This window comes from Poromitra crassiceps (genome assembly GCF_964638095.1).
Source record: "Poromitra crassiceps genome assembly, chromosome: 21".
Classification (NCBI taxonomy): Eukaryota; Metazoa; Chordata; class Actinopteri; order Beryciformes; family Melamphaidae; genus Poromitra; species Poromitra crassiceps.
In genome coordinates, this window is record NC_139638.1 from 14358162 (window position 1) to 14381481 (window position 23320).

At 46.8% G+C, this 23320-nt stretch overlaps 1 protein-coding gene across 1 annotated transcript in view; it reads right to left on the minus strand.

The window, feature by feature from the left end:
- sec16a (SEC16 homolog A, endoplasmic reticulum export factor) overlaps nt 1-23049 on the minus strand; it is a gene marked incomplete at its 5' end in the record, with an annotated part of 29475 nt that extends 6426 nt beyond the window's left edge. The window contains 27 exons of the mRNA XM_083657734.1: nt 265-347; nt 888-1028; nt 1241-1364; nt 1727-1783; nt 1880-1954; nt 3101-3265; nt 3538-3585; nt 4453-5027; nt 5248-5446; nt 5979-6092; nt 8499-8639; nt 9418-9523; nt 9642-9753; nt 10678-10795; nt 11526-11607; nt 11730-11827; nt 12739-12981; nt 13333-13471; nt 14665-14726; nt 15156-15298; nt 15431-15614; nt 16694-16892; nt 17856-17976; nt 18096-18187; nt 18802-19016; nt 19201-20202; nt 20299-23049. Of these exons, the coding sequence (XP_083513860.1) occupies nt 265-347; nt 888-1028; nt 1241-1364; nt 1727-1783; nt 1880-1954; nt 3101-3265; nt 3538-3585; nt 4453-5027; nt 5248-5446; nt 5979-6092; nt 8499-8639; nt 9418-9523; nt 9642-9753; nt 10678-10795; nt 11526-11607; nt 11730-11827; nt 12739-12981; nt 13333-13471; nt 14665-14726; nt 15156-15298; nt 15431-15614; nt 16694-16892; nt 17856-17976; nt 18096-18187; nt 18802-19016; nt 19201-20202; nt 20299-23049 (7389 nt within the window). The remainder of the gene's footprint in view (nt 1-264; nt 348-887; nt 1029-1240; nt 1365-1726; nt 1784-1879; nt 1955-3100; nt 3266-3537; nt 3586-4452; nt 5028-5247; nt 5447-5978; nt 6093-8498; nt 8640-9417; nt 9524-9641; nt 9754-10677; nt 10796-11525; nt 11608-11729; nt 11828-12738; nt 12982-13332; nt 13472-14664; nt 14727-15155; nt 15299-15430; nt 15615-16693; nt 16893-17855; nt 17977-18095; nt 18188-18801; nt 19017-19200; nt 20203-20298) is intronic.
- Between the last annotated feature and the right edge of the window lie 271 nt (nt 23050-23320).

A 23320-nucleotide genomic window follows, 5' to 3' on the forward strand; every position in this document is an offset into this window, starting at 1 on the left:
TGTTGCTTGAACCGTTATGCCATATGTGCTTTTAGTTCATAATGATTTGTTATCAAGATCACTGCCAGCCTTGATTTTTCTATCTGATCTTACCATTAACATATCAAGGACCGCAATGGAAATAATTGTGTTGCTTTATTGTGTTTCTACATACAATTAAGCTGAGATGCATTTTCATTCATTGTTGAACCAAAAGAAAGTGCAAAAGGGGCAATATTCATGCCTCAACATCACCTGACAGGGTGAAGCAGAAAGAGTCCCTACCTGTGGTACAGCGCTGGGGTTTGGGGAGTTCTGCTCCTGGTTCCCTCCTTCACTGCCCTCCATAGGCTGCTGATCATCAGGCGCTGATGAGACATGAGACAACAGAAAATTACTTTATTGAAAAGTCCAAAACGTTATGGTACAGCACACACCTACTGTTCAAAGTGAACTGCCCATATTCATTGGGCACGATGTCACGTGCATTTCCTACCAATATGGTGTCTTACAAGATAAGACAGTTGATTGGCTGTGGCTGTCTGGTTATAAACATCTGTTAATCTATTACAATCACCTGTTATTTTCGTACCAAGACGGCCATGTGGTGTAACGGAATACTATGAATACATGACTGTACAAGTGTGTGTGTGTGTGTGTGTGTGAGAGCTAAACATGAATTGTGTAATGTGGTAAAACTTGAAATACAACAATCATGTATTTTAGTTGTGATGGATTAAGAAAATTTGTTAAAGTTGATCTCCCATCTGCAGAACACACACGTGCGCGCGCGCACACACACACAGTGTGTGTGTATCACTTAGCGATATTAGTTTGATACATGATATACACCTGAGCTAGGCACAAACAGGTTGGTTAGCGATATTAGTTTGATACATGATATACACCTGAGCTAGGCACAAACAGGTTGGTTGGCATGGCCATGGGTGCCAGGGGGGCAAAGATGTCTGCTGGGGCAGGGGCAAATCCGCCTGGTTTAGCAGTTCTGTTGGGATTCAGGACGTCCACATATCTGCTGCTCTTAGTGCCTGAGAACAAAGAAGCAGTTAAGAGGCAGGAAATAGGGGAAACAACAAATGCCAACACTATATTAATATATCATTTTATTTTTGTTTTTTCATTTTCCATCAGCACTTTAAAATATTTTTTGTCCAACTAATAATTCAAATTCTCTAACAATTCTTTTTTTTTTATGTAAGGTCAAAAGAGTGTTTGTGAAGCCACTGAGTGCAGAACTCACCTGCCTTCCTGGAGAAGATGTTGACAGGAGGCCCACCACCCGGGGGCATGCCAGGCCCTCCGGGAACCCCAGGCATGTGAGGCATCTTGGGCACGCCAGGGGGAGGTGGTGGAGGGGGCTTACTCTAACGGATGATCATAACAATGAGAACATTAGAAGTGGTTGATCTATGAAGATCAGGTTTTGGTCAGTTTAGACAAACAAAAAAAGCCAGTGTGCCTAAAACAAATAAATAAATAATTCACACATACAGTAGTGCTGTGAGACATTTCTATGTGTGGCTTGGTGTGTGGGGGGGATGTCCTGCGGGGAGGGGGGTTATGCTGTGACTGGATCTGTTTTGTATGTACTTTGTATTTTGTGTGTTTACTCTAACTTTTGTGCTTCTTATGTTTTTCTTCTTTTATGTTTAAAAATGTGATCAATAAACAATTTATAAAAATAAATAAATAAATAAGCAAATGTGCCCGGTAGAGCATCACAGACCTCCTCTTCAGGCTCATTCTGGTCAACCCATCTCTGCTTCGTCTCGTCCCACACAATCTGATAAAGAACGCAGACATGTTCTCTCATGACAAACCTGTGAGAACATGTGAGACTGATGAGGTAGAACTTGTATAAAGAACGGTTCTAACTTACAGATTTATTTTTGTCATCTGGCAAGTGAACCTCATTCTTCTTCCAAGGGAGCCAGTTTAACAAGCCACCGCCACCCTGTGAGAATGATGGAAAAAGGGTTTGTAAAGAATACAATTCAAGTACTTTCTAAACCAAAGATTTACACACTCATCACATCTAAATTGTTACTATAAATGCAATTGCAAAAAATATAATTTACAGTATTACTTCATACCCACAGCAATCAATATATTATGTCACTTTGTTTATTTTAACAGCTGTTCACATTAACTTTGATCATGATTATTTGATAAATCATAGAGCGAGACTTAGAAACGCCCCCTTTTGATTTCCGCACATGTCAATCTAGCTGCGGTGCGGTCCAGTCCGGGTCTTGAGTGAGATGCCAGGAGAACAAACAAATATGATGACGGGATAATTAAATTTCAAATATTAAAAGATTTTTTTTTTACACAAGTGATTGTGTAAAATAGATGAAACACCAGATAATGTTAAAAATCAAGCATTTTTCAAGGAGTACATTCACATTCAAGCTTATTCCTAACCTTAAAAAACGGTTAAAATAAGCATTTTACAAACTTTTAAGACTTTGTATGAACCATGTGGAAAGAAAGTGACCGCCAGTGACAAAAGATTATTGGAGGCAATCAGTGGGACTTTACCTTTACCTTTATATCAGGGGTGTCAAACATACAGCCCGGGGGCCAGAACCGGCCCGGCAGAGGGTCCAATCCAGCCAACAGATGACTATAAAAATTGCACTGAGAAGTCCTTCAATCAAATGTGATGCACTTGTGAAGGCTAAGAGGTAAAAGGTTTCAGGAGCAATTAAATATTAAGGTGCCTATTCATGTTTTCTGTATTCATCACTAAATGGTAAACTATTTTCATTACCCTTGAATATAGAGAATTGAGAGTTGCCATCAATTGTAATGGACCGTTACAGATAGTAGATCTGATCATTTGTTTGATGGTAGCTAAGCGGAGATAACACACTTGAGACAAAACTGGGTCGCATGCTGTCCGTGAACTAAAATGAGTTTGACACCCCTGGATATGAACCATTTTAGACTCCTGGAGTGCTGTTAGAAGATCTGAATGCATTGTCTATAACCTTTTTAGATTCCTGGAGTGCTGTTAGAAGATCTGAATGCATTGTCTATAACCTTTTCAGATTCCGGGAGTGCTGTTAGAAGACCTGAATGCATTGTCTATATGGACCTTTTTAGGCGAGGCTTTCTTGGTCTTCTTGGCCTCCTCCTTGCGGGGCTGTTCAGGAATGGGAGGTGGAGGTGGTGAGGCCTGCTTGATAAACGAGTTGCTTCGCTCTCTTCCCCCGGAGTGAGCGGAACACTCAGAGGTGGTGCGAGAGCGATGTCCAGAAGCCTATAAAGCACATAAGATCAGATATGAATAATAGAGAAAACATATAGAATCCTTCACTGAATATCTCATCCTTTGAAGTCTCATGTAGCAGGAGTGCTTTTGTAGTGAGAAGCAGCTTGAGGTAGAAGTCTGTCACAACGGCTTAGTAACTCACACTTTCCTAGTTGTTGAACGTCATCCCAAACAGAATTGAAATGGACATTTTCAATGTTGCTAATATCTAATGTATCAGACATACCTCAACCGTTTGAGTGAGACAAACAGAAACTCACCAAGTGCATTGAAGACTGTGACGGAGTCCTGGATCTCCTCCCAGGACCCTGCAGCGTGAGGAAAGACAACATGGTTACAGGACCTATTGATCACATTTTCCATGTAGACGAATCATTTTGAAAACAAAAATGATCCACTGAGCTTTGTGATGAATAATTAATTGACAGGTCTGACATGAATGTTCTGATTAAGAGGTGTGTGCAAGTTTAATGTGCAAAAAGCTAAAAAAAAGAGATTAAAAGGAGATGCGTTTCCACTGTTGGGGTGAAAGTTTGGAATGATGCACATATAAATTTGAAGATGTGTAATTCGCTTTTGGTTTTCAAAAAAATGGTTTCTGAAGCTATTTTTGAGCGTTATAAGTGTGAATACATTTTCTGATGCTGTTTAATTTTTTTTCTTTTCTGTGTTGTAAACATTGACTGTTGCAAATTACTTTTCTGTTGTTGTTTTTATTTTATTTTGGAGGAGAGCTTAATTGAGTAGAAATTAGGTCAGGCATAAGCATTTTGCTTCTGCCTGAGCCTGTTCAGTCTCTGGTTGTTTTGACTTTGTTTATACTGTGATTTTGTTATGTATAATGACTGAATAAAAAATTACATTACATAACATTACATTACATTACATTATGTTTATTTTTTAAATTCTGGAATCTACAGGCCATCGGCCTAAACAAGTCATGTGACATGACTGCAATGGAAAGGGGGGGGGGAGTGTGACATGTATGGACGGACTTCAATGACCACATGTCTCACATGGTCAGTATGCTTCTGACCACATGTGTCACATGGTCAGTATGCTTCTGACCACATGTGTCACATGGTCAGTATGCTTCTGACCACATGTGTCACATGGTCAGTATGCTTCTGACCACATGTGTCACATGGTCAGTATGCTTCTGGCTGAATACTGACCATGTGAGCCATTTGGTCGTAGAAGTCCATCTGGGGTGTGAGGACGCTTCTGGGTGGGGAGGAAGAGATCGGCTGAGCGTTCTGCATCTCTGGAGGGGGGTGCCCAGGGGAAGGGGGCATGTGCATCTGAGGTTGCGGGTGGTTCATCTGTAGAGGCGGGGCCTGCTGCATGTGAGGGGGCGGGTGGTTCATCTGTAGAGGCGGAGCCTGCTGCATGTGAGGGGGCGGGTGGTTCATCTGTAGAGGCGGGGCCTGCTGCATCTGAGGGGGCATGTGAGGCGTCATGTGGTTCATCTGTAGAGGCGGGGCACCAGGCTGCTGCATGTGAGGCGACATGTGGCCCGTCTGAGGAGGCGGGGCACCAGGCTGCTGCAGGGCGCCTGGATACATGTCATGCTGCTCAGGCTGGGACTGAGGCTGGAAGGGAGGAGGGGCAAAGCCAGGAGGCTGAGGGTAGCCTGAGACTGGCATCTGGCCTGGGGGTCCAGGCATGCTGGGGGGCACCGGGTAGAACTGGGGTACATCAGTGGGGGGCTGTGGGGGGACCATCCCGTCTTGGAGGATGGTGGTGGGTGCTAGCAGAGAGAGAGAGACAGAGAGAGAGAGAGAATATTTGAATATATTGCCCTGCCCTACTTTGGTGCTTACCGTCAATTCAAACTTTTCCATTCATCCATTAACAAATCAAAGAACAGTTCAAGCATATTAATAAGCCTAATAATAAAAGTCCTCAAGAAAGAGAGGGAGGGAGAGAGAGAGGATCACACACACACACACACACACACACACACACACCTGGAGGCATGAGCTGTACTCCCTGTGGGGGCCCAGGCATTAAGGAGCTCATGAGAGGGTTGTCAGGGGCGGGGCCGTCTAACTCCTGGGACATGGTGTAGGGCTCAGCCGGGCTAGGCGGGTCCATCTCAGAGCTGGGGGTGCTGCAGTCGTACTGCGCCGGGGTTGCTCTGTCTGCATTGTAGGCGATCACCCCCGTCTAAGAGAACAGTGGACACAACCAGTGGCTACAATTAATTACACAGAAAAAACCTTGTTTGTGTTCCACAAGTTCCAATTTCACATCACGGTCTACCTCAACATATCATCATATATGTATATATATATATATATATATATATATATATATATATATATATATATATATATACACACAAAATAAAAAACATTTTTAGTTTATTTCAAGTCTGACTTTTCTAATTTTTCCTTTCTTTCATTGAACTAGTTCCTTCATACAATATATATTGTTAATCCCTCAAGCATACGATTATAAACATATACTTTTGTGCTGTCATGTCAGTTTCCATGAGGTTTCTCCTCCTCACCCTGATCTATAAATACATACTTTTGTGCTGTCATGTCAGTTTCCATAAGGTTTCTCCTCCTCACCCTGATCTATAAATACATACTTTTGTGCTGTCATGTCAGTTTCCATAAGGTTTCTCCTCCTCACCCTGATCTATAAATAAATACTTGTGCTGTCATGTCAGTTTGCAGTTTCTCCTCCTCACCCTGATCTGTCCGTCCAGCTGTCTCAGGTGGATCAGCCAGGAAGGCTCATTGAACAGCTCCTGCTCCGGCTTCTCCTTCAGCTGGGGGTCGAAGAACCGCAGCTTTTCAGACATCTGTGGACAAACGCCAGAGAAATACATTTGTTAGAACGTTAATGTAATGTTAATGCAGAACGTGTTAAAACGTTCTGCGTAATACACGATATGAGAAGAAAGAGGTGAAAAGTGAAGCATTGTCTCTGTGTACCTGTATGAGTGACTAATGAAGATAGAGGAGTGATAGGACTGATGCTCTGTGTATCTGTATGAGCTGACTAATGAAGATAGAGGAGTGATAGGACTGATGCTCTGTGTACCTGTATGAGTGACTAATGAAGATAGAGGAGTGATAGGACTGATGCTCTGTGTACCTGTATGAGTGACTAATGAAGATAGAGGAGTGATAGGACTGATGCTCTGTGTACCTGTATGAGTGACTAATGAAGATAGAGGAGTGATAGGACTGATGCTCTGTGTATCTGTATGAGCTGACTAATGAAGATAGAGGAGTGATAGGACTGATGCTCTGTGTATCTGTATGAGTGACTAATGAAGATAGAGGAGTGATAGGACTGATGCTCTGTGTATCTGTATGAGTGACTAATGAAGATAGAGGAGTGATAGGACTGATGCTCTGTGTATCTGTATGAGTGACTAATGAAGATAGAGGAGTGATAGGACTGATGCTCTGTGTATCTGTATGAGCTGACTAATGAAGATAGAGGAGTGATAGGACTGATGCTCTGTGTACCTGTATGAGTGACTAATGAAGATAGAGGAGTGATAGGACTGATGCTCTGTGTACCTGTATGAGTGACTAATGAAGATAGAGGAGTGATAGGACTGATGCTCTGTGTACCTGTATGAGTGACTAATGAAGATAGAGGAGTGATAGGACAGCTGCTCTGTGTACCTGTATGAGCTGACTAATGAAGATAGAGGAGTGATAGGACTGATGCTCTGTGTATCTGTATGAGCTGACTAATGAAGATAGAGGAGTGATAGGACTGATGCTCTGTGTATCTGTATGAGCTGACTAATGAAGATAGGGGAGTGATAGGACTGATGCTCTGTGTATCTGTATGAGTGACTAATGAAGATAGAGGAGTGATAGGACTGATGCTCTGTGTATCTGTATGAGCTGACTAATGAAGATAGGGCAGTGATAGGACTGATGCTCTGTGTATCTGTATGAGTGACTAATGAAGATAGAGGAGTGATAGGACTGATGCTCTGTGTATCTGTATGAGTGACTAATGAAGATAGAGGAGTGATAGGACTGATGCTCTGTGTACCTGTATGAGCTGACTAATGAAGATAGAGGAGTGATAGGACTGATGCTCTGTGTATCTGTATGAGTGACTAATGAAGATAGAGGAGTGATAGGACTGATGCTCTGTGTATCTGTATGAGTGACTAATGAAGATAGAGGAGTGATAGGACTGATGCTCTGTGTATCTGTATGAGTGACTAATGAAGATAGAGGAGTGATAGGACTGATGCTCTGTGTATCTGTATGAGCTGACTAATGAAGATAGAGGAGTGATAGGACTGATGCTCTGTGTACCTGTATGAGTGACTAATGAAGATAGAGGAGTGATAGGACTGATGCTCTGTGTACCTGTATGAGTGACTAATGAAGATAGAGGAGTGATAGGACTGATGCTCTGTGTACCTGTATGAGTGACTAATGAAGATAGAGGAGTGATAGGACTGATGCTCTGTGTACCTGTATGAGTGACTAATGAAGATAGAGGAGTGATAGGACTGATGCTCTGTGTACCTGTATGAGTGACTAATGAAGATAGAGGAGTGATAGGACTGATGCTCTGTGTACCTGTATGAGCTGACTAATGAAGATAGAGGAGTGATAGGACTGATGCTCTGTGTACCTGTATGAGTGACTAATGAAGATAGAGGAGTGATAGGACTGATGCTCTGTGTACCTGTATGAGTGACTAATGAAGATAGAGGAGTGATAGGACTGATGCTCTGTGTATCTGTATGAGTGACTAATGAAGATAGAGGAGTGATAGGACTGATGCTCTGTGTACCTGTATGAGTGACTAATGAAGATAGAGGAGTGATAGGACTGATGCTCTGTGTACCTGTATGAGTGACTAATGAAGATAGAGGAGTGATAGGACTGATGCTCTGTGTATCTGTATGAGTGACTAATGAAGATAGAGGAGTGATAGGACTGATGCTCTGTGTACCTGTATGAGTGACTAATGAAGATAGAGGAGTGATAGGACTGATGCTCTGTGTACCTGTATGAGTGACTAATGAAGATAGAGTGATAGGACAGCTGCTCTGTGTACCTGTATGAGTGACTAATGAAGATAGAGGAGTGGTAGGACTGATGCTCTGTGTACCTGTATGAGCTGACTAATGAAGATAGAGGAGTGATAGGACTGATGCTCTGTGTACCTGTATGAGTGACTAATGAAGATAGAGTGATAGGACAGCTGCTCTGTGTACCTGTATGAGCTGACTAATGAAGATAGGGGAGTGATAGGACGGCTGCATGAGCACAGTGTTGGAGATGACTTCACAGTAGTGGAAAGCCTGGCCGCTCAGTCCGGCTTCAGCCAGGCGACATGCATAGATCAACTTGAACACCTAATAAGGGAATAAAGAGCAAAGAACAGTTGTATTCCTTATTATTAGCATCACCAGGCATGAACATACCACAACATTATGTGCTCTGCCATTGGAATAAGGAAATGCTAAGTTAAAGACACGGCCAGATCTTTAGTCGTCAACATAAATCTTCTGAAGTTTGTCCAATGGAATCAAATCTAATTGAATGACTCTTCTTCGTCAGGTGTTTCATTCATTTGTGTGGAAGCTTTTTACAAGACGCACGCAGTGCTTAGAGGAATGACGCTATGCGCTGTTAAGGCTGCTGCACAGGGCCCCAACAGCCCAGTGATGTTCTCACTGGGCTAAGGCAAGGCATCCATTCAATATGCTGTTCAGCTATTCTCCGTTAGCTTCCACAGCACCATGGCGCTAACACGTGCAGGTTAGCTTCCACAGCACCATGGCGCTAACACGTGCAGGTTAGCTTCCACAGCACCATGGCGCTAACACGTGCAGGTTAGCTTCCACAGCACCATGGCGCTAACACGTGCAGGTTAGCTTCCACAGCACCATGGCGCTAACACGTGCAGGTTTTAAAGGAACATTGTTTTGCTCACTTCAAACATGGATCATCTGTGAAGTTTGCATGTGTTGAAGTCTGGGAGCCCTGGCAGGAAATATTCAAGCCCTATAATACACCATACCACTGAACACCACCAAATGAACAGATGTATTGTGTGACAGATGCTCTATGAAAGGTTTCTCTTGTTTGATGTGGAGGACATAAGACAGTAAGGAGCAGGGAGGAACGTACCTGGAAGTTGGGCAGTGAGCAGGACTGGGAGCCCAGAGACTGAGCATACTCATACGCCTCAGTCCTCTGGATCGCTTCATTGGTCGCAAATTGGCAGAAGGACAAACTGAAATGAAGACACACAGTGATAAGCTCATATGTGGGGGTGTGTGTGTGTGTGTGTGTGTGTGTGTGTGTGTGTGTGTGTGTGTGTGTGTGTGGGTGTGTGTGTGTGTCTGTCTAACCTGTGGTTTGAGCCAACCAGAACCATCTTGGTGCTCTTCTTGGTGAACACGCCCAGTCCAACCTGGGCCATCAAGTAACAGAAGTGGGCGGCATCAATCAGCCCCTTGGAAGCTGCCACAACACAACAGGATGTGATTAGAGGCTATAGAGCGTTTGAACTTGACAACATCAACGTTCTAAATGGACCCTCGCTTAGTTCCTGTTGCAGTGACAGGAAATAAGCTACAGTAGCTTTCAAATTAAAGCAATAAGCCCCAAGAGGCCCGTCGCGGTGTGCCGTAAACCCCTCTTAGCTGTTGTGAAATCACAGCCTCACTATTCACCTTATGTTCCAACACAGGGCTCAGCCAGTGACTTCCTATTGTGTTGACACTTCCTGTGACAGTACAGTACTAGCAAAGAGCGTGGAAGGAAAGAGACGACACTCCGGCCATTTTTGGAAACAGAATGCGCCTCGCAGTGGTCATCTGCGGTAGCGCTGGCCCCTATAATCAGCCTCTCTAAACAGTAACTCAACGGGAGAACACTCTAAATTTCGGGGATTCACATCTTTTCAGGGCGTACTGCAAATCTTGATTGAAGTGGTGTAGTGCAGGGATGTAAAACAACAACCATATTGTGGAAACTAAGCAAAATTTTTCGTTTTAATTTTTTCAAGATAAATAGCTAATGAAAAGGACCCGAGGTTCAACTCCCGTTGAGTTACTGTTTAGAGAGGCTGATTATAGGGGCCAGCGCTACCGCAGCTGACCACTGCGAGGTTCATTTGGCGCTGTCACGCTTCCAAAAATAAAAAATGGCGGAGGCTGCTGGGAGCGCTGATGTTGCAATGGGGCAATATGGAGCTGCCATTTCTTTCCATAAAAGTTCTTTGGTACTAGTGAGCAGGTAAAACAGACGGTGTTTTGAACAGGAAGTCATAACACAACTGGGTCAAGTGGGCGGGGCTACATAAGGTGAATAGAAAGAGTTGAAAGTGGTAAAGAAGAATGCAAACACTATTTTGGCTCTGGTGTCTTTTTGATGTGCTCCTACCTAAAGTGTCGCCCATGGTGGTGATAGTGCGTGTGTCCAGGTCCAGGGTGTGTGTGAGGTTAGACAGCACCATGGCCAGGTGAGGGCGCCAGTCGCCCCACTTCTCCTCTCCGCAGCACTAGAGACACCAAGAGGAGAGAGATCTTTAAGAGACACTTAGAAGGTGATAAAGATCTGCAGCACTAACATCTTGATGGAGAAGTATAGTGTAAAGCTGTGTCCACACCGACCTATTAAAGTATTTCGCTGGCATCGAGTTTACATACAAAGTCAATGCAAACGAGCGATTGCACGTATATTCGCCCGGGAGAAAAATCGCTGGGCGTCCGAGCGACAGAGACAAGGGATAGCGAGAAAATTCGCTCGTCGCCCCAGATGAAATATCCCAACTCAAGCGAAATTACGCTGGCATCAGTCGCTCGCCGCTCAACGTTGATTGGCTGCCGTGTGAGAGTGAGTCAAGGATCACACTGGCTTGGAACAAACCACTGGTTTATTAGTGTGGCAACAAATCGCATTGACAGCTGATTGACAGGCTGACAGCTGACATGAAGTGAAGTCTGTACTACCGGTAGAGCTCGCGTTAGGAGCACGCTGATAGGCTTAGCTTGTAAACAACTACGGTGGCTCGTAGTGGACAAACATCATGATATTGCGTAACGTTATAGCCCCCAGATGTCCATCAATTCTTGTGCCTGTTGACGAGCGATTTAAACAGAGCGACAGAGCGATTCCAAAGGGTTGAATCGAGCGACAGAGAGAAAAATAAATATCTCGGTGTGAACACAGCTTCAGCATCATTTCTGTGGAGAAAATAAGGAAGGAGAAGAGACCAAAGCCATACGTACAGTGGCTGATGCAGGCATGCGCCCTGACATCAGCTGGTACACCGTCTGGAGAGGGTCGTTGATGGGCAAACTGTTGGCAAACCTAACAAAGACAAGCAGCATAATATGGCTCTTATAATGTTTCACTGTGGAAAAGGTCATCACAGGATAAAAGCACACACAAGTTTACATGTCACATGATATGTGTTTAGTGCTGCACTCCACCTGGTCATAACACGTGCATGTGTCCTGTTGTCCATCTTACTGGCCAGAAGCAAGGCGTGGCCCCAGAGACCTCCCTTCATGGCTGCCTCCAGTGCATCCTATTACACACACACAAAGTGCATCACATACATATTCCAGAATAAGAATCAGGCAACATCACTCCCGCCCAGATAAACAAGAACCAATCAGGCGACATCACTCCCACCCAGATAAACAAGAACCAATCAGGCGACATCACTCCCGCCCAGATAAACAAGAACCAATCAGGCGACATCACTCCCACCCAGATAAACAAGAACCAATCAGGCGACATCACTCCCACCCAGATAAACAAGAACCAATCAGGCGACATCACTCCCGCCCAGATAAACAAGAACCAATCAGGCGACATCACTCCCGCCCAGATAAACAAGAACCAATCAGGCGACATCACTCCCGCCCAGATAAACAAGAACCAATCAGGCGACATCACTCCCGCCCAGGTAAACAAGAACCAATCAGGCGACATCACTCCCGTCCAGATAAACAAGAACCAATCAGGCGACATCACTCCCGTCCAGATAAACAAGAACCAATCAGGCGACATCACTCCCGTCCAGATAAACAAGAACCAATCAGGCGACATCACTCCCGTCCAGATAAACAAGAACCAATCAGGCGACATCACTCCCGCCCAGATAAACAAGAACCAATCAGGCGACATCACTCCCGCCCAGATAAACAAGAACCAATCAGGCGACATCACTCCCGTCCAGATAAACAAGAACCAATCAGGCGACATCACTTCCGTCCAGATAAAGAAGAACCAATCAGGCGACATCACTCCCGTCCAGATAAACAAGAACCAATCAGGCGACATCACTCCCGCCCAGATAAACAAGAACCAATCAGGCGACATCACTCCCGTCCAGATAAACAAGAACCAATCAGGCGACATCACTCCCGCCCAGATAAACAAGAACCAATCAGGCGACATCACTCCCGCCCAGGTAAACAAGCTATTTCTTACCTTCTTGCGGCCAAACAGTAGCAGCTCTCTGAAGCGTTCGGTTTCCTTGCCCACGTTTTCTGGGACGGTCATGAAGGTGTCCGATAGGAGGGACAGTGGCCCCGCCCCCGGCTCCTCCTCCGCTCGTGCCAGTGGCTCGTTGTTAAAGTCAATCAGGTTGGCTTCATTGGGACTCTTGCCCGGTAACCAGACAGAGCGATGCTCCTTCAGCAAGAGGTCAGCAATGTCTGTGCCCACCACAGTCTGGAGAAAACAGAGTCAAGAGGTCAGCATGTCTGTGCCCACCAGTCTGGAGAAAACAGAGTCAAGAGGTCAGCATGTCTGTGCCCACCACAGTCTGGAGAAACAGAGTCAAGAGGTCAGCAATGTCTGTGCCCACCAGTCTGGAGAAAACAGAGTCAAGAGGTCAGCAATGTCTGTGCCCACCACAGTCTGGAGAAAACAGAGTCAAGAGGTCAGCAATGTCTGTGCCCACCACAGTCTTCAGAAACAGACAGCGAGAAAGACGTTTTAAGACAAATATGACAAATAAGTCCCATACCCACTTTCAATTTCATGCCTCACAGACCCCCATTGCCATCTGCCCAGTCTTACCCCATTCTGTCTACAGAGCAGCACAATGAAGTCCCAAAGCAGGCAGGCAGAGTCTCTGTCCAACAGCTCGTTGTTACGGGAACATTCCAGAGCTTTGTGCTGGGAGAACTTCATCACATCCACCTTGTGGGTCTCCTCCCTGATGGACAGGACAACAGGAATTAAATATATATATATACAGTATATATGAAGAGTTCATTTGCAAAAACAGGTATCTCCGTTTGGATTTTTTATCATTTTATTTTATATATTGATGTATTTATACTGTAATTTATTTATTTTTGGGAAAATGTTATTATCAGTGAAAAAGCAGGGAGACACGCACATCCAAAACCCAAAGTTGGGGCAGGTGCTGAGCTGAACTAGAACAATGAGACAAAAATAATAAAAACTACTCGCACACCGCAGAGCTCCTTTTCTCCAGATTTATTTGTAACGCGTTTCGAGCTACATGCTCTTCATCAGACGAACACATTTTTATTATCAATCATAACTAAAACATATTCATCTGATAATTTTCACATAAATCACCCCAATAATGTTTTCTATGTGCACTCGAGGGAGTATCAAACAGATGTTTGTTCATTTTAAGAATGGCGTTTACCTGTTTTTGCAAATGAACTCTTCATATATATATATATATATATATATATATATATATATATATACACTTATATACTTATATATGGAGTGGAAAACTATTGGGGTATTATGACAGAGGTAAGTGTAATTGGACTCAGTGTTTGTGCCTGAGCTTTGGGTTGGAGCAGAATATGCATAACCTGTGCTTTGGGTTGGAGCAGAATATGCAGAACCTGTGCTTTGGGTTGGAGCAGAATATGCAGAACCTGTGCTTTGGGTTGGTGCAGAATATGCAGAACCTGTGCTTTGGGTTGGAGCAGAATATGCAGAACCTGTGCTTTGGGTTGGTGCAGAACATGCAGAACCTGTGCTTTGGGTTGGAGCAGAATATGCAGAACCTGTGCTTTGGGTTGGAGCAGAATATGCAGAACCTGTGCTTTGGGTTGGAGCAGAATATGCAGAACCTGTGCTTTGGGTTGGAGCAGAATATGCAGAACCTGTGCTTTGGGTTGGAGCAGAATATGCAGAACCTGTGCTTTGGGTTGGTGCAGAACATGCAGAACCTGTGCTTTGGGTTGGAGCAGAATATGCAGAACCTGTGCTTTGGGTTGGAGCAGAATATGCAGAACCTGTGCTTTGGGTTGGAGCAGAATATGCAGAACCTGAGCTTTGGGTTGGAGCAGAATATGCAGAACCCTGGGAAAGTATCATGGGTTCGGGAGTGGAAGCTAAAGATGGCGGCTGACTTACTTGAGAAGAGGTCCAGGGAAGGATCGCAGTTGTGCCTGCTCAGGGGTATCCTGCAGCATGGTCTGCAGACACAAACACATGTTGCTTTACTCTGCCTTGCCTGAAGTCAGATGTGTAAGTTCCTCAGAAAAGGCAGGAGATACACGAGGAAAGCTATTGTGTTCAGGCTTTCAACTGTTTGTAGCGCCCCCTGGGGTACGTTTATGGAGAATGGAGTGTTAAATATCTCTTTCCCTTAAAAAAAAAACATATTTCTTTCCTTTATTTACTTGTATTATTTAATTTGTCTATTTGCAAGTGTAGTGCGTCAAAATACCACTAGGTTGTCTCGACTTATTCTAGCTTAGAAAGCGAGAGACTTTTGATTGCTTGTGGTGACATAGGAATTTAAGCTTCTTCTTTACGCTGAATGGCTGAAATGTGAATGCATCTGGTCACAACACAAAATCCTCACAATCAGCTGCTGGAGCTTTATCAGTTCAAAATGTTACCTCCATGTTGTAGACAGCAACAAGTGCAGGCTGTCCAGCTGAGGGGAGATTGGGCAGAACCTGGACCAGATGACCACCAGGCCCAAAGCGAGCACAACGGTGGGGCATGGTGAACTTCTCTGGGGTCATGGGACGAAGAGGCGCTAGGAGGAAAATAGAGTTGATTAATACCTGGTTGAACTAAAAAGCTAAACCTGGTGGGGACAGGGCAAACTCTTTTAGAGCATGACTAAATAGAAAGTGGCATCAGTATGAAGGATGGTGTCAGGTCTTACGTTGCTCAGGGCTGATCCAGGTGCTGTCTGCAGTGTACTCGGAGGGATAGGGGTACTGGCTGTAATTCTGGGTGGCATCAGTCTGGTCTAGGTACTGTCTACAGGAGTAGTCCACAGGCAGGGTGGATCCCGTGGCATCATAGACCGCTGACACCAAGTCAGGCTGGCTCCTGTACACCTGGCTCTGTACAATGGACAGGTGGCATCATCAGACATTATATAAAATACATAAACAAATGACATAATGACGTGCAGTACAGATCAGAACACAACGACCACACGGACGGTAGCCAGCTAGTTTTGTCTGATTGATGTTGTTCACTGTCAACACGAAAGCCAGATTATTGCCAATTCTGGCAGCAGCTGAGGTTGAAAATCCCTCGGGAGGAGAAAAGGTAGGTGGAGTGAAAAAGACGATCAGGGCGCTTTTCCTCTAATGTTCAACTTTTTTCAACTTTAAAACGGCCACAGCGCTCCTCCAAAAACAGCAGACGCCACCAGCGCTGAAATGCCAGGTGCGTTCATTAAAAGAGGAGCACGTTTAGCGCGTCCTTACATAGAGAATGAATTACAGAAAGACGCTGGCAGCTCCAAAAACGCTTTTGGTCTGAATGTCCGCTTAAGCTGCGTTCACACCGACCTATTAAAGTTTTTCGCTGGCATCGAGTTTACATACAAAGTCAATGCAAACGAGCGATTGAGCTTATATTCGCCCGGGAGAAAAATCGCTGGGCGTCTGAGCGACAGAGACAGAGCGATAGGGAGAAATTCGCTCGTCGCCCGAGATGAAATATCCCAACTCGAGCGAAATTTCGCTGGCATCAGTCGCTCGCTGTTCAACGCTGATTGGCTGCGTGAGAGTGAGTCAAGGATCACACTGGCTTGGAACAAACCGCTGGTTTATTGTGTGGCAACAAACCACATTGACAGCTGATTGACAGGCTGACAGCTGACATGAAGTGAGGTCTGTACTACCGGTATAGAGCTTGTGTTAGGAGCACGCTGATAGGCTTAGCTTGTAAACAACTACGGTGGCTCGTAGTGGACAAATATCATGACATTGCGTAACGTTATAGCCCCCAGATGTCCGTCAATTATTGTGCCTGTTGACAAGAGATTTAAACGGCGACAGAGCGATTCCAAAGGGTTGAATCGAGCGACAGAGAGAAAAATAAATATCTCGGTGTGAACACAGCTTTAGCATGCACACGCCACACGCACAGCTGGAGAGGTCAAATCACACACGTATAGAACAAAGCCCACCTGTTGTGATCGGGAGCTGAAGCTGCTTCTCCTGCTGTGGTGGCTGGTGGAGCTGTGCTGACTGTGGGCAGACTGCTCGCTGTGCACGCTGCGCCGGTCAAACTCGTCCCCGTATTGGTCGCCACGACGACGATAGTCATCATCGAAACTGGCATCATAACCAGGATAGTAGCGCCACTGGTCATCGTAGCCTTCTCTCCTTTACAACACAAAGGGTTTAGTTTAGTTGAGTTGAGTTTATTAGGAGGTACAGTGTTTTGAGAGAGGTACAGTGTTTTGAGAGAGGTAGTGTTTTGAGAGAGGTACAGTGTTTTGAGAGAGGCCAACAGCACTGCATTATTTTTTAGAGCAATTCAGCTACAAAACATCTGTTTGCATTGCATATAAATGTGCAAGAGAAATATGTGAAAAGTGTGTGAAAAGTTGCACAAATCGCTTGCAAATCTGAAAGTAACGATCATCTTAGATTGCAACACATTAGATAAGCTTAAACTTCAAAGCCTATTTTCAGGCGGACACAGATGCACCATCATAAGCCGCACATTTGCTATTAACCCATTGATACCTGATGCAGCATTTGTGTGTGTGTATCCCTTTAAGACCGGTCTTAAAGGGATACACACACAAATGAGGGATATACACGCAAATGCTGCATCAGGTATCAATGGGTTAACAGCAGCAGCTTTCTTATACAGCTCAGCCCACTGTCAATAGCACAGACTAGTGTCCTCTAGAGAGAGTGGCGTCAGCGGAGCACCAAAATGCGAGACTCATTAGCCAATGAACAGCCAGGAATGGGTCTCGCGCTACTTTTGAATGCTAGAGTAAAGCTGATAATGTACAATTTGATTCTTAAAAAAAAAACTTTCAGAGTACAACACAAACTGTCTATTTTGCGGCAACTCGACAGTGCTGCTTAATCCAGGACCTTACTTCCTGGAACTCTTGAGAGTAAAAAACTGGTCCATTGGAGTGAACGGAGATGTTGGGACTCTTCTATCTACACGGCTCTGGCACAGACTACTGATGTAAGAGTGATTATTAGATTAGAATTTGGTGAGAGGGTGAGTTCCTCTTTACGCGGTGCATTTGCGTTGCTGCATTGTCTTGTCTTATATATACTTTGCTATCTGAATGTGTGCAAAAGGTTTTCTCTGCGTACCTGGCAGCAGGATATGGCTGTTGGTTATAGTAGGGCTCTCTAGCTCTATAGGCCTCATCGTACCAGTAGGACTGATCATAGTATCCTCTGTAGCGAGGGTCATATGTTGCAGGGTTGTAGCCTTCACAGCAGACACATGCAAAGAGGGAAACAGAGTAATACAAACTATTCATACGCACGGAAAGAGAAATGCATTTTGTACATTAATTATACGACAACAGAAACGACTGTGGCTCGTACCTGCATACTCATACTGTTTCTTGTAGTAATCTGCATAATATTCATCGTAGGCACTGCGGTTGGCTCTCTGGACGTCGTCAGGATAGCCTTGCCTGTATGGGTGGAGAGGTGAGGTTTACAGGAAGTACAAGAACCAGATCTAAGCCTACTTGAGATAGTGGTGTATGCCAGGTTTGACACTTTTTTGTCAAAATTTGACACCAAATTCAAGACTGACAATGACTTCATATTTGAGCAATATTTAATTTCGGAATCTCTCCTTGCCCAGTTCTCAAGATCCCTTCTCTTAACCCATTGATACCTGATGCAGCATTTGTGTGTGTATCCCTTTAAGACCTCGAAAGGGATACACACACAAATGCTGCATCAGGTATCAATGGGTTAAATAAAGGGTCTTCCCCAAATGAAGCTCCTCCAAATGATTTCAAACATGTCATCTGGAGGAGATTCTGTCAGCGAGCGTTACAGGCAACATGGAGGCAAGGCAAACATTGTTCATTTGCATATTACCCACAATGCAATGATACAAAGGTGGATGAAAAATGGCAAAATCGGCCCTGAAGATAATTTGATTTTTTTTAATTAATGAACAAATAATTAACAATTGAAATGAAAACAATGTGGGGGGGGGGGGGGGGGTGCTGACTGACCAACGACCCAGGTAACGAATACTGTGTGTGAGACAGTGATGCAGCATTTCACTGACCTGGATGAGGGTCTGTCTGAGTACTGACTGGCCCTGGAGCTGGGCCTGGAGCTGGGCCTGGAGTTGGCTCGTTCTGGCTGTGGCTGAGGCTGTGGCTGAGGCTGTGGCTGAGGCTGAGGCTGTGGCTCTCTGTACTGGTAGTTTGGATCGCGGTAGGCTGGGTTAGGTCCTTCATATCTGCCATACCAAGGATCTGCTCTCCTGTATGGGTCATCCTGGGGGGCAAAAACTTCCATAAGGGATTTTCTATCTTCTGCTTTAGCCAAAACATCACACAAGAACATTCTTTAGTGGTAGTGGATCCTCTCCTTCCCACAATAAAAAACTTCCATCCATTTTGCAATGTACATTTGCATATCATCACAAAGAAAGCAGCAAATTGGGGGGGTATTCACCTACCTGATAATATGGCTGTGCTCTAGGATCCCCAGGTGGAGGAGGGTACTGTCCAGGAGGGTAGGGCGCTCTGCTATCTGTGTATTCTCCATAGGCACCTCCATAGTAACCTCCATACATCTGCCCTTGCACGGGAGGAGTAGGGCCATAACCCTGCTGGCTGCCCACAGAGGAGGGTGGTCGAGGGGGCTCTGCAGGCACTGGCTGGGGAGCCCCGGGAGGAACTGGCCCCCGAGGCCCGGGGGGGTACGCAGCGGCAGAGGAATAGGAAGAGGGAACATTTCCTCCGGCAGCCCCCGGTGCTGGAGGTGGATACTGGCCATGAGAAGGTGGTGCTCCACTAAGCGGAATTGGAGGAGCATCACTTCGTCCCAGTGGTGGAGGCTGAGAGTGCAGTGGAGGCTGAGAAGAATGAGGTGGAGGCTGAGAGTGCAGTGGAGGCTGAGAAGAATGAGGTGGAGGCTGAGAGTGCAGTGGAGGCTGAGAAGAATGAGGTGGAGGCTGAGAAGAATGAGGTGGAGGCTGAGAAGAATGAGGTGGAGGCTGAGAAGAATGAGGTGGAGGCTGAGAAGAATGAGGTGGAGGCTGAGAAGAATGAGGTGGAGGCTGAGAGTACAGTGGAGGTTGAGAGTGAGGTGGAGGTTGAGAGTGAGGTGGAGGCTGAGAGTACAGTGGCCTGGGTGGCTCAAACAGTGGCTGCTGGGTGTTTGGAGCTACTTGGGAGGGTGCTGCTGATGCCTGTGGGGTAGATGAAGAAGGTGGGGCCTGGTAGACAGGGGATTCCCCTTCCACTCTCACCCCCTGCTGAGCATCTTTGGTGACCTGTAGATAGAATCCAGGGGCATTACTAGCCTGTGGAGACCCCTGTAGAGAGGAAGGATGGCCAGATGCTTGGATTGGGTTCTGTGATTGGTGCATAGAGAAATCAAGCAGTTCATAATTTGATGACTGATTATGATTGGAGGCGGCGGCGGGAGCAGCAGCAGCAGCCACAGGAGGTGTGGCCTGTGCATTAACATGGACCGCAGAGTGGCTGGCTCCACCCACAGGAGGTGTGGCCTGTGCATTAACATGGACCGCAGAGTGGATGGCTCCACCCACAGGAGGTGTGGCCTGTGCATTAACATGGACAGCAGAGTGGCTGGCTCCACCCAACGATTGGCCCCTTGAAAGAGGAGGACGGGCTGGTTTGGACGACGGCAGAGTTGTGATCTCTGATTTTGCCCCTTCTGGGTTGTCTCGAGCCAGATTGAGCGGGCTCTGACTAGAGGCAGAAGAACTCAAGATCATTGGTGGTCCAGGGGTGAATAGCGGGTTCTGATTAGGCGCTAATAGAGATGGCTGGGAGGTACCGGCACCCTGCCCCTGTGAAGGTGGTCTCACAGGCGGGGTGGTTTCTCTAAAGAGACTTTGACAGGCTGCTGGAGCAAAGGCAGTGGGAGGAATCACACTGTAATTGGAAACCGGAGGGGCAATCAAAACAGGCTGGTGGAGCGAGTCAGACACCAGGAGAGACGCATAGCCCAGGTGCTCCCCCTCACTCACCTGTGGTGGGTTCTCTAGGTTCTCCGAGTGGTGCTGTGGAGTTGGCTGGGCTCTCAGGGGGGGCTGTAGGTCCAGAGGGACATCTTCTGGCGGCTGTATAACATCAGCACTGGGCTCTCGTAAGGGGGCAAGAACTGGTGGAGCAGCAGGTGCTAGGAGGATGCTAGCTCCCAGGCTAGAAGGATCACTCTGAGCCCAGAGGGTAGTGGCAGGGCTCTCACAAGGCCGACTGGCCCCGTAGGCGCGTGATGAAGGCCGGGAGTGAGAATGAGGGACAGGGTGCGCCAGGTGAGGCACCGTACCTGCAGCCGCAGCGAGCACTGCTTGTCCTGGGCCATAGATATTTTCCAGATTATCTGGAGGCTGCTCCAGATTGCCAGATATAGAATCCCCACCACCCTCTGCTACCATTTTAGCCCTATCGACTTCGGCAGGACGCACTCCGACTCCGTGTGAGCGCACAGGTTCAAAAGAGCTGTTAGCACTGGCCTGGAAGATGCCAGTTGGTTTGGGAGGACTGGGTGTGGGGGGCTGGCTGTGATACATCTGCTCCTGGGCGCTCTGGTGGGCACCCAAATCCCCAGCTGGGGAAGTGTCAATCTGCTCAAAGTAGCCTCCGGTGGCAGCGGAGAGGTGAGCATCATCAGCGAGGCGAGGGCTTTCCTGCTGGATGAAGGTGCCCACGAGCCCCTGGTGCCGACGAGAGCCAGTTCCACCACTTCCATGGCTCACGTTGCTGTAGCTGGATGACACACTGGCAGATCTCATTGGTCTCGGGATAGAATCTGGAGTCTCCAGGTTAGGCCCCGTCTCAAAGTGGTCTCCTCCATGGGCTGAAGTAGCAGCAGGGCTGGCATGGGCTTCACTGGGTAACACTTCCTGGTTTGGGACACACTCCAAATTCTCCACGTGGTCGTATTGGGAATCAGATGGCTTCTGGATGTGTCCTGGTGATGTGTAATTACCATCGTTCATGTAGGCTATGTGTGCATTGTCTTGCAGAGAGGCTCCTTGGTAATCCAGAGGAACATCTGCATGGCCACGGTGGGCTTGTGGTGGCGGTTGCGGGATGCTGTGAACCTGGAAGGATCCAGGAATACCATTCACTGCCTTCTTTCCCTCTCCAGCCAGTGTTTCCTCGTTCTCTACATCGTTGCCTTTGAAGAACATTGAGAGAGTACCAGACTCGTGTGAGTATGGGGGTGGGGCTTGGGCGGGCACCGGAGCAGCAGCGGCAGCCATATGTTGAGATCCGGCAGAATCAGGCCGGACCTGGGCAGGACCAGGGCCCAGGCCAGTCCCCATTTGGTGGTAGCCCGAGTCTTGTGGGGGTTGGTTGAACCAGGAGTCCTGGGGTGCTGAGCTCTGACTGAAGTAGCTCTGAGCTTGGAAGTGGGAATTATGTTGATGAGGTGCATTTTGGTCAGGCCAATGAGAGCTAGGGGCCCATTCAGGGTTCTGGGGGGGAAGGGGTGCCTGCATTTGGAGATGTCCATGGTGTGTTGGAGGTGTGGAGGTGTTGTGATGGGGTGACGGTGTGTGGGGAGGATATGTCTGGGACTGCACAGGTATGTTAAAAGGCTGCGGTGGAGGGTCACTAGTGGGCTGGAAATAGTTCTGAACTGAGGGAGGACGACTTCCATGATCAGGGGCCCACTGGGACGAGGAAGAGGTGGGAGGCACTGGCTGGAAGGGCAGAGCCTGGTGAGGAGGCTCTCTTTGGCGTTCCTGGTGGAAAAGTGTCTGACCAGGCAACAGGGCAGAGGCCATGGGTGGTGGCCCAGTGGCCATGGGCTGTTCTCTTGAATTAAAATAGCCCTGTTCTGAATTTGATGATGCATATCCTGGTGGTAGCTGTGCCGGGAAAACAGTAGGGGATGCTGTGTTCAGAGGGGTGAAAAGGGTCACCCCTGGTACAGAGGACGAGGGCAGACCAGGAGGAGCAGCTTGTGCACCGCCACCACCGTCCAGTAGTTGTGGTTGTGGAGGCAGCCCTGGGCTCGCCTGGGGATATACGCTGTTGGTCGGGGCCTGCATGGTGGGAGGGTTGCTATTGGGGGCCGTTGGGAGACCCCCTGCAGCCATATGTGGTGGGGCTTGACCCCCTGCAGCCATAGGTGGTGGGGCTTGCCTACCGAAAGCAAAAGGGTCTGTCATGGGCTGGGCAGTGGGCAGAGGGCCCATCATGGTAGGAGCTGCTGCTGCCGGATGCTTGTGGGGCCTGGGCCTGCGGAACGCATTGGGCCCTGCTCCAGAGGGGGGAGGGCCAGAGGCTCCTGGGGGTCCAGTCCGAGTAGGGGGTTGCATGGCTGCAGAGCTAACAGGTCCAAGGACCGAGCCACTCTGGTGATGTAACTCAGGCGTAGCTGGATAGAGAAAGAGAGTGGGTGAGTGTGAAAAACAGCAAGATTGGTAGACCTGTCACCTCACCACACCTTTGTTTGTATTTAGTCTGAGTTCCTCTTTAAGCCAACAGTACAACGTGGCAATTTCAACATAAGCTTTACAATAATGTTAGAATGGACACACATATTATCTCATATCTCATAATATCTCATATTCAGCAGTCAGTGTCAGG